This window comes from Nyctereutes procyonoides, unplaced genomic scaffold (genome assembly GCF_905146905.1).
Source record: "Nyctereutes procyonoides isolate TBG_1078 unplaced genomic scaffold, NYPRO_anot_genome, whole genome shotgun sequence".
NCBI lineage: Eukaryota > Metazoa > Chordata > Mammalia > Carnivora > Canidae > Nyctereutes > Nyctereutes procyonoides.
In genome coordinates this window covers 11111426-11123671 of record NW_026575148.1, presented here as the reverse complement: position 1 = coordinate 11123671, position 12246 = coordinate 11111426, and the positions used below count along the sequence as shown (strand labels likewise).

General features: G+C 35.0%; 1 protein-coding gene across 2 annotated transcripts in view; it reads right to left on the bottom strand.

The window, feature by feature from the left end:
• FAM174A (family with sequence similarity 174 member A) overlaps positions 1 to 12246 on the bottom strand; it is a 37729-nt gene that overhangs the window by 6734 nt on the left and 18749 nt on the right. The window contains exon 2 of one of the 2 annotated variants that reach the window (XM_055312756.1): positions 8808 to 8942. In XM_055312756.1, the coding sequence (XP_055168731.1) occupies positions 8808 to 8942 (135 nt within the window). Of the gene's footprint in view, positions 1 to 8803; positions 8943 to 12246 lie in introns of those variants that run through there. The other variant, XM_055312757.1, reaches the window with a different exon arrangement.

The following is a 12246-nucleotide window of genomic DNA, read 5'->3' as shown; positions in this document are numbered from 1 at the left end:
CTAGTCATACCACTAAAGATCCTAAAATACCAATTTTTATCTAACATAAATATTAGTAACTGACACATTCCTCTATTCTATTTATTTTGAATTATCTTAGTGTATATTCTGATAATATGTTTTCCATTGAAAGTAGTGTTTTAGAAATCAGAACCATTTTCAAACTGGTAACTGAATAAGATCTTCTTAATGAGTGTTTCTGGTTAGAAAGGGCTGGCAGGATATATTCAGGGTCCTAAATGAGAAGAACATGCAACCAAGAATACTTTATCCAGCAAGGCTCTCATTCAAAATGGAAGGAGAGATAAAGAGCTTCCAAGACAGACAGGAACTGAAAGAATATGTGACCTCCAAACCAGCTCTGCAAGAAATTTTAAGGGGGACTCTTAAAACTCCCCTTTAAGAAGAAGTTCAGTGGAACAATCCACAAAAACAAGGACTAAATAGATATCATGATGACACTAAACTCATATCTGTCAATAGTAACTCTGAACGTGAATGGGCTTAATGACCCCATCAAAAGGCGCAGGGTTTCAGACTGGATAAAAAAGCAGGACCCATCTATTTGCTGTCTACAAGAGACTCATTTTAGATAGAAGGACACCTACAACCTGAAAATAAAAGGTTGGAGAACCATTTACCATTCAAACGGTTCTCAAAATATACTCTAAAAACTATAGAACACTTCTGAAAGAAATTGAGGAAGACACAAAGAGATGGAAAAATATTCCATGCTCATGGATTGGCAGAATTAATATTGTGAAAATGTCAATGTTACCCAGGGCAATTTACACGTATAATGCAATCCCTATCAAAATACCATGGACTTTCTTCAGAGACTTAGAACAAATTATTTTAAGATTTGTGTGGAATCAGAAAAGACCCCGAATAGCCAGGGGAATTTTAAAAAGGAAAACCATATCTGGGGACATCACAATGCCAGATTTCAGGTTGTACTACAAAGCTGTGGTCATCAAGACAGTGTGGTACTGGCACAAAAACAGACACATAGATCAATGGAACAGAACAGAGAACCCAGAAGTGGACCCTGAACTTTATGGTCAACTAATATACGATAAAGGAGGAAAGATGATCCACTGGAAGAAAGACAGTCTCTTCAATAAATGGTGCTGGGAAAATTGGACATCCACATGCAGAAGAATGAAACTGGACCACTCTCTTGCACCATACACAAAGATAAACTCAAAATAGATGAAAGATCTAAATGCGAGACAAGATTCCATCAAAATCCCAGAGGAGAACTCAGGCAACACCCTTTTTGAACTTGCCCACAGTAACCGGAGAAGGACAAACAGTGTATGTTCTCATTCATTTGGGGAATATGAATAATAGTGAAAGGGAATATAAGGGAAGGGAGAAGAAATGTGTGAGAAATATCAGAAAGGGAGACAGAACATAAAGACCCCTAACTCTGGGAAATGAACTAGGGGTGGTGGATGGGGGAGGAGGGCGGGGAGTGGGGGTGAATGGGTGACGGGCACTGAGGGGTACACTTGACGGGATGAGCACTGGGTGTTATTCTGTATGTTGGTAAATTGAACACCAATAAAATTAATTTATAAAATTAAAAAAAAATGAGTGTTTCTGGTTAAATACTTATATCAAATCTCCTTTCTAATTCTGATATGCTAATGTTAATAACCAGAAAATATTTTGTGGTCAATAACATTGAGCGCAAATGTAATGAAGCCATACAATATTAAATTTATTGAAGCAGAACAGAAGTAGCTAAAAAGCAAATTTAGGGTTTTAAAAATTACATACTTGACAAAAACTACTGAAATAGCCTTGAAGTGATGTAAGTGCCAGCTCTTAGAAGCTGCTACCAAGAATGGTAAAGAGGTCTTGTAGTGTATGTATGTCATCATAAAATACTAATAATTTTAATGTTCAGTAGAAATCAAACACAAGGTAAGAAAGTACTGTTTTCATTTGTTGTTTGTGTAGTAAAGCAGTGTTTTAAACTTTTTTGGGGGACTGTTTATGAGTATTTGTTTCCAATATTTTTCCTTGAGAAAAATGAAGGTAATTTTTAGTCTGTATAAGCTACCTAATTCCTCAACAGTTTTTCTATTCAAGTGGGCTGACACATCTTACAATTATAGAATTGACATTTGCGTTTTAGTTTTCTAATATCTTTGTGTAAAATGTTTCAAGTAACTAAACATAAAAATATTACTTCTAATAAACCAAATTAGAGTATCAATAGTAAATTCAAAAGAAATTAGATAAACCAAGTTGCTCAAATTATCTTTTTTTCACATTCCTACAATTTCCCAATTTGTATTAACTTCAACAGTTAAAAGTACTAGGTATAGTGGTAACGGTGGTTAACATCTCAATATCCATTCAAATAAAAATGATAATTCTGAGCTAATCACAGTACTTCCACTTTTCTTCCTGGGGTTTAGTTTAGAAATGGCCACACAACCAATAATATAGAAAGCAAAAACAAAACAAAACAAAACAAAAAACAGATCTGTTTAGAGTTTTGGGGGAAGCTTTCCTCATTCCTGAGGAAGAGACAGAAGAAAGCAAGTCCCTAAATTCCACTGAAAGTTACACTCTAGGTATGATTATAGGAAATGCTGGGATGCACCTAAAAATGAGGCCAACACATGAAGATGTGCAGATCCAAGAGATCCAAGAGATGGCAAAGAAAAGGAGCCAGAGCCATGATGTACTGTATTTGGAGTCAGCCCTATGTGTGACATACTATTATAGGAAGTAATAAATTTCCTTGAGGAAAGTTAGATTAAACCACATTTTGGCAGTTTCATATGGTTTCATCTAACACAAAGAAACAGTGAAAATAATTACCCCAAATTCTAACTACCAACAGCAATCATTAAAAATTCTGATATATTAAAAACCACAATAAAAACTCTTCTCAGAAAGAGCTGGCTACAAAAGGATAGTTTTATGCCGTGATAAAATTATAAGCAAGGAAATTCATTTGTCTCTCTGGAAATAACTTGCTTCCTGTTATTCTGTGGATAGGATCTGGAAAATAAAGAGGAACTAATTTTAGAAAGCACTTAAACAATGAAGGCAGCATCAGTAAGGCTGATCCCACAAGAATTACCAGCAGTTATACTGTAGACTAATAGGATTCTGCATTGCAGTTGGCAAGGTAGGCACATCATAATATTTATATTCTTCATTTTTAGGGTCCTCATTTGCAAAATAAAAAGTAAAAGCAAGTGTTGATATAGAAGACAGAATGAAGAGAACTAACAATTATTCTCTTTATAAAGGTATAAATCAAATACGTATTTTAAAAATGGGATTAAGTTACAGTAGGAAGAGAAGCCTAAATTAAACTCTCTGAGCCTCGGATTATCTTTAAAATAAGACCAAAAGGAACTATTTTACAAGACTGTCTTGATGGTTCCATAATATATGTAAAGAGCTTAGTACAGTGTCTGTATATCCTGCACCCAAGTAGATACCTAACAAGTGACTATTATAATTGCTCCTATTGTAGTTCTGTTACTGCTCTGCCCAGGGTGCCCCATTGGGCTCAGTGATAAGACCCCTGATCTTATCCCTGTAAAGACATCTCTACCAATATTATCATCCATTCCCTTGGCTTCTTCTATCATTTATATGGTAGGACCACTGGGAAGTCTTAGGTGGAAGTCCTCTTTCAGGCCCTAAAAGAACCTCACAATATAATCTTCATCTAAGTATTGATTTCCCCCCATTACTAACGGGAGAAACAAACAGCGTTAACCCTGATAATGTTACTTAAGTCAGTCACAATAAGATCTATATATATATCTTTCCCACAAGATAAATTTGAATTGTTTACTAAATTGATAGCATAATATGTTTAATTTTTAATATTAACATTAGAAGATCAGAGAGAGTCTTACCCGGTGAATCAGCCTCAAATGAAGTAGCAGAGTTTGAACAGTACATCACATCGCAGACAATAATCTCTAAGCTACAGAAGGTAATAGGAATATAAACACACCTCTACAAAACTTGTCAGCCACAGAAAACTGTTGTTTCTTACTACAAAACTGTAGTAGAAAAGAAATGTGTCTACGTTCCCCTAAGTGAGAGACAGAAAAGGGGGTCTGTAACCACAGAGTATGAAAAAAAAAATCAAAGCAGAGGCCTAGAATCAGTGCAGATGTTATTTAATTGATGTTTAATATTGTTTGAAAAATAAAAATGGAGAACAGAAAAACTGTTTGCTCTTTGCTTCTTGGTGTAGTGAAATATCCATCTCAATGATCATTTTAAAAGAGGCAAAAGTAGGTCTGCTTTAGAGAAGGCCATTACCCTGATTTTGGCAAGGTCAAAAACCAGTAAGGAGAATCTCAAGTTTAGCCAAGACATCTTTGTTGTGTATTTCTAGCCTATGTACATCTACTCGATTGTTAACTAAAACGAGGATGGGCATTTTGCCCAATTTTGTTCACTACCATATTCCCATAGCTTAGTAGAGTAACTGGGGACAAATAATAGGCAGTTTATCTCTGCTTTTAATAGAAAAAAAAATGAATTCATGTAATTTGCTATGTCCATGGGGATATTTCATAGTCCCTTCTAATTTTCATGGTTAAAATTGATTTCATACCCTTTGAACTTTAATTCCAGTTCAGAAGTTTACCCTGAAAATGCACCTGCAACAACACAAAAATACATATGTACAACATTATTAACTGTAGTATAATTTATAATTGCAAAGTAATTGTGATACTTCTTTGTATTCTTCAAAAAATGTGTGTAGTTTTTATTTTTGGAAGCATGTTAGTATTTTTCATATTAAAAATGACAATGAAAATGGGAAGGGGGGAATCTAAATTTGAACACAAGTTCAAATGACTTCAATTATATTTCAAGCGATTATGATAAACACACTGAACAGGGGAGGAGGAAAAAACTATGACAAATCACATATCTAACTATATACTCTCAGTCTTGGGCAAGATGGGGTTGTGAAGAGAAAACTAACAAATCCTAAACCTTCTTAGGAGCTTTTGTTTATTTTATGGCCATAGGCAAAGTGACTCTGAAACTGTCAGCTTTATTATTGTCAGTCCTGTAGGACTGAGTTAATGAGTAAATGCTGATGCTGGGATCCAGAACATTGTTGGAAGTCATTCTCATGATGGAATAAAGAGAATGCAATTATGGAAAAGGAAGAAAGCAAGAAAGAACACGGTGGCAATAGACCAGCATGGTATAGAATGGGAGGTATGAAGTAATACTGTGTAAAGTATAGATACACACGTGAATATGTATATAAACGGGTATGTGTGAATGTACGTGCGTGCATGCACACATATTTCATAGATTTGTCTGCTAAACAGGCCAAGAAGCAAGGACACACCTTAATAACAAAGAGCTCAGTTGATGCCCACTCAAAGATAGGAAGGCTCTTTAGAGAAATGGCTGATTCCATTACTAGGGCAGGGTAGGTACAAAATGAGCCTAGCATATCTTGTTAGGCCAGAATGTAAGGAAGTGCTTTAAAAAAAAATGGAAGTCACAGGGGCACAGAAGCCAGCCTGAAGAGGCTCTCCCTGGCAAGGATGGCAATGAATTATAAACCACTGAAAAGGGAGAAAAATGACTCCATACTGTCCACAGTTAGATAAATGAAGTTAGAAGGAATGAGGGAGAGCTCTTGCCTACACTACAGTATCAATGCTGATTGGTAAATATGAAGGAAATGTTGAAGTTGGAATATCATTATTTTGTGACTATCACAGTGAAGATTATTAGATCAGGCAAGAATCAAGACGAATGATAAACTTAGAGGGAAATTTTGGTAAGAAGCAGAATATCTTCATGATTTTAAAATGTCTTATTAGTTGCAATGGGGGAAAAATAGTAACATACTACAGAAATTGGGCAAAACCTTAAGCAGGTGCGTCAAAATTACTACTATAAATGAAGGAAAAGGCACTGTGTGTCTCTGGATAGGGTACCGTGAGTAAAACATATCATGATCTATATAGAGAGTATTTCAGGAAAGAATGAATACCTGAATCTAATTATAAGGAAACATCAGAACATTAGGTAAATATAAAATGAGGAGTATGCATTCTTCTCTATCTATATTATGAGATAGACAAAGAACACACCAGAGAACAAATGGAGTAAAATGCCAATAAATCTAGATTTAAGAATAATAGGATATTTGTTGTACTATTTTTATTCTTGTAACTTTTCTGAAGCTCTGAAATTATTCCCAAATGGCAAGTTTTTTCTAAAGTAATGCACAGATATGTGATCTTTGAGAAAAAAGTCAATAGTGGCTTTAGTGTATCCCAAGTGGCCAGATCAGTCCCAGGCATTAAACAGCACCTATATATATGTATATATAGCTGCTCCATCATTCATTTTTTGGATGAATGAATGAATCTGCGAATGAACAGGTAAGCACTGTTTATTTGCTGTTCTCCTTACTTTAAACATATCTATACAAAAGTTTTTTCTAAGTCTTTTTTTTCAAATATATGGGGACATACTACTAAAAATCTGAAGATGACGCCATTACCAATTATGATTGACAATTATCATTACCCCTGAAATATGCTTTTCCATTATTATAATAATTTCTCTCTCCTTTACTCTCCAAACACATTTCTTAAATTTTGCTCATAATACCTTTTAAAGTCTCTTGAATAATTTACCCCTTTCTGTTTCTCTTGCTATCATTCTGGTACCGGCCACCTCATGTACTTGTACTATCTAACTGGTCTTCCTGGTTGCCTTACTTCTTACCTTGCTTCTCTACAATCTATGTAATTTTCAAAACACAACTTTGATTATATTTTCCTCCATCTTAAATTTCCCAAGTGGCTTTTTTATAACCTGTAGAGTAACTTCTCACTGACTGCCATGGATCATGATCTGCCTTTTGATTCTTTGTTCTGTCTTATCCATCACTCTTACTTTTGCATTCAAAGCTCAAAGATTATTTATTCACTCCTTCATTTATTCTCATGCATATTAATATAGCATCTATTTAGCTTCTTTTTACTTCCTTGGATACTCTACATTCTCTTTTGCCTCTGGTGCTTTGTGCCTGCTGTTTTCTCTCCAATCCCTACCCCTGTAACCACTTTTAATTTTAGGCTAACTTCTACTCATTTTTTCAGGTCTCCATTAATGTTTCTTGTCCAGGAGGCTTTTCTGGACCATTAGTTTTTGGTTATTTGTTCTATGCTCTCACTACAAGTTCACATATCACCCTGTATTTAATCTGTTTATGTAACTCTGATTAATGTCTAGCTCCCTATTAGAATGCAAAATTCATGAAAAGTGGGGCAAAAGAGAGGGATAAATATTGGAGAAAGATCTGTGATGAGGCAGGCCATAAAGTAAAAGATAACTAGAGGTAATTATATCTCATGGAAACCATTCCCTTCTTTATGTGCCTTCTATGTACCCTGGTCTGTCCTTCTCCATCCTTCGTCTCTTGTAAGCCACCTTCTCCATCACTACAAAAGGTATTATTTCACAACACAAATCTGATTATCTGAATATATACACTCCACACAAACAAGACTAATAGTTTTGCAATAACAGCAGGATAATACCAAATTCTTTAGCAGATTCTAAAACTCTACCTATTTCTCTCAAAACAAAAAAAGCAAACAACCTGTGGCACATCCCTATGTCCTGCCAGAGTTGGTCATCCCAACTTTGCCTGTATAAAAATCCAAGATTGAGACACCTGGGTGGCTCAGTGGTTGAGGATCTGCCTTCAACTCAGGGCGTGATCCCGGGGTCCTGGGATGGAGTCTTGCATCGGGTTCCTTGCAGAGAGCCTGCTTCTCCCTCTGTCTATGTCTCTGCTTCTCGTTCTGTGTCTCTCATGAATAAATAAATAAAATCTTAAAAAAAAAAAAAAAACCAAGATTTCTGTACTCATGGTATTTGTACCTAATTGTGGACTCTAGTTTTCCTTTGGCCAAATAATCTCCCCTGTATTTCAACATGTCTTTCCCTACTGAATGGAATCTTTACTACCTCCTTTCATCATTCCATTTGCTTGGGAACTAAGTTTATAAGCATGTAATTTTGCTTATACAAATCTCTTAGAAAAGGTGTTAACACTCAGCAAGAACAGATCTATAAGAATAAATGTTGCAACTACACTAGTAGACCATTAGTCCCACAATTTTGAGTGAAAGCATGATTTACAAATAGAAGAGCACAGACCAAAATCAAAATATCTTCAGAATGCAAAAAGAAAAATCAAGTTTACTAATATTTATCTTTCTGCCTCTCTCTCATACACACAAACACACACAGACTTACTACATATTACTTATCAGTATGTAGCAGTTAAAAGGACAAAGCTCTGGAAGGAGATATATAATACAGAGTTCTTTTTTGGAATGGTATTATTTCTACCTATTTTAGCAAAGCCATGTGCATGTGAGCTATTGTGGGGTAGTATAAAGAATTTCATCAGGGTAGCCCGAGTGGCTCAGCGGTTTAGTGCTGCCCTCAGCCCAGGGCGTGATCCTGGAGACCCGGAATTGAGTCCCATGTCAGGCTCCCTGCTTGGAGCCTGCTTCTCCCTCTGCCTGGGTCTCTGCCTCTCTCTCTCTCTCTCTCTCTCTCTCTCTCTCTCATGAATAAAAAAATAAAATCTTAAAAAAAAAAAAGAACCTCATCAAATATAACCAAATAAAATCTATTAGCATAAAAAACGCTAAATGAAATACTGTAGTTTTTCTACTTTATTTTTTCAATTTACTTAACAAGGGCTTGCCTCCCTAATTCATGGAATGAAACTGCCCAACACTTACCTTCGAGGATGACTGGCATCAAACAAAGTGTTATCATCATCCTCATCATCTTGTTCTAAAGGTGTCAACTCCATGTTTTCTATGTTAGTGTCCAAAACTCCATATCTCCTAGTCTTTCGGTTTCTTCTTCTCATCCTATTAAACAGAACATGTTAATAAATAAAAGTTATTTGAATATGGCATAAACGACCCTTACTTTATATCTATTTGTAAACTAAAAATAAATTATCCCTCTGTTGCTGGCATTGGAAGCACTCAGTATCAGAATGGCTACATTTCAGAAATGTAAACAATTTACTACCTAGGATTATTTATGAAACAAAAATCTATCCTACATGTTGCATACCATTTCTTCTGTCCAACCTACTCTCTTCTCTATGAGCTTATGATATAGACAGATAAACCTTCAGGTACCATAGGTTTACTGAAGCCTTCTATTTCGGCCTTTTCCCTACCTTCCCCATGTCTTCTTACCACTGTGCAGGATTAGGTACTTTCTGCCCCACTAAGAAACATTATGTATATACATATTCAAATTCTACACCTAAGTAGCTGTACATCAGAATCACTCTGGGTATTTTTAAACGCTTCATACTTAGTCCTTATCTCCACATAATTATGTCAAAATTTCCAAGGAGAAGGCACAAACCATCAAGATTTTGTTAAAGTTCTACAAGTTATTCCAGTGTGCTGAAAACCACTATCCTGGGTCAGGGGTTCTCAAAGTATGGTTTCCTGGATCACAGGAATCACAATCATCTAGGAATTTATTAGAAATGCAAATTCTCATGCCTTCTCAGACCTAGTAAGCAAGAAACCTTGAACTTGGGGCCCAGAAACTAGTATTTTAACAAACACTTCTTGTCAGTATGATGCATGCTAAAGTCTCAGAACCACTGCTCTAGAGGACTGAAAATATTCTAGGGTGCTAAACATTTATCATTATTTGAATACATATGAAAGTCTCTTTAACTAAGGGTCTGATTAAGATGCTCTTTAAACATTTATTCAGGGTCTGAATGATATCATATTCTAGTTCAGGGATCCAAATCTGACCCTACAATTAATGCCTAAGTCACCTCCAATACAATAACCTCAAATCCACACACAAGAAAACGTTTTACACTAGTGATGGGGAATGAAGAACAAAATAGAAGATATTTCAGTAACAACCTAAAAGTTTACTTAAGTGTATAAGTTTCTGAATCACTTTATTTAAAGTGACAAGTGTGAAAATAAATACCAAGGCTACAGGGCCAACTGTGAGGAACTATACAAGCTTCTGCAAACCCGACTGTGGGGATCCCCCGGGAGATAAACTGTCTTACACACACATACGTATAATACACACATACATACAAATACATATTCAAGAAACATTTGAGTTTCATTAAGCATAGGGCATTATGCTAGCTTCTGAGTGTAAAGTGCCTGGTCTCAGTCGTGAAAATTTAGAAAATAATACTAAGCCTGGATAAATATCAAGAAAGTTTCCACTAGTCACTGCCTACAGATCTATCTATATGCCTACCCAAAGGTGCTGGAACAAGAAACAAGCATTTTAAGTATAGTATTTTACAAATGTAACCAATGTGGGACCCCTGGGTGGCTCAGCGGTTGACTGTCTGCCTTCAGCTCAGGGCATGATCCCAGAGTCCCAGGATTGAGTCCCACATTGGGCTCCCTGCATGGAGCCTGCTTCTCCCTCTGCCTCTGTCTCTCTCCTCTTTGTCTCTCATAAATAAATAAATAAATAAATAAATAAATAAATAAATAAATAAATAAAATCTTTTAAAAAAGTGTAACCAATATAAGAGAATACTAATGTTAAGACTAAAAAAAAATGATAAGAGGTATAAGCCAGTTTATCGTAAATGTGTAGGTTGTTAACAAGTACATATATGTGTACATGTTTGTATGTATGTATGTGTATGCATGCACATTCACACATACACCCTATGTAGATCAGAGATCTAAATTTTTCGGTAATGGATCAAATAGTAAATATTATAAACTCTATAGACCACATATGGTCTTTTATCACATATCCATCTTAATTTTTTGTTGTTTGATTTTTTACAACCCTTTAAAAATGTAAAAAAAAGAAAAAAAGAAAAAAAAATTCTTGGTTTGTAGGTCTTAAAAAAGTAGGTCAGGAACCAGATCTGGCTGATGGGTCACAGTGTACCAAGTGTGATTTAAACTTATGAAAACACAGAAAAACTAACAGCATAAAAATACTGACTCTTGAAGTAGGAATAGAACAGTCCAATGGGAATTATAGTTTATCACTGGACTTTTTGAACCACATATGTGAATAACATTTTCATGCATTCCTTTGGTTTAAAAAAAGTGAATACACAAGACTAAGTGAAGCTACTTGGCAGTGTAAGTTAAGAATATTCAGAGTTAGAATTTTTCCTCTTCCCTTTTGCCAGGCTTTTGCTCAAGTTTCTACACCATATATGGCTTTTCAAACATTCTGGCATTCTCAGTAAACAAAGAAGAAATTAATGTCATGTAAATGATTTTTGGAAACAAACACGATCCTTCCAGGTCGTATATTACATAACAAATATTCAATACATTAATAACTTTATCATTGCCAGTCACAGGATACCCTGGCACGTCTTAAAAAAAGGGAAGGATACAGAGACCTTAAGGACTTTTGAAATTTTATCTCAGATAACACTCTTCTCCACTCCCAAGGTCTTTATCATCTCTAGAATGAATCCCCAATCTTTCAATGAGTGGCTAAATTAATCTAGTAACAATGCTATTTTCTCTATATTTGTAGAATGTAAATGTTTGACTTCATTAGTGTGAGTACTTTGTTATTTATTCTAGCTTGCAGTGTCTTTTCATCATTTATATAAATGTTATCTTCCAAACATGAATCCAAGCTCTTCCAAAACAAGAACCTAGTTCATATATGCAGGAAGTACATTGTTAGGCATCAAATAAATGGGGGAATGCAGTTCAATTTAAATGAAGTTAGCATTTTAGTAAATGTTAGCATTAGTAAATGTTACTAATTAAAATAAGCAAAAAAAAAAAAACTGTATATTTCCTGTATATTTTTAAACAGAATTTAAAGTTGAAATGCAATTTCTCAAAAGAAAAAAAAAAAAAAGTATACCCTAAATCCAAAGATCTGGGCACTGATGGCTACATAGTTGTGACAGCAACATGGGTACAGACATTAAACATATCCATACGTAGTGATTTTCCTCAGGGAAGGTCAAAAACAACTCTAAAGCTTCAAAGTTATTGAGCTTATTCAATGAACCATCTACTTAAAATAATAATAAATATTAAACATAAAACATAAATACACATAATAAAAGTTTATTGAAATTTTAAGTAAAAAGGCTACTTTTATCATTTAATATGCTGCGTGCCTTAAACAAAAATGTAAAAGGACTTTAAAACTCATGTA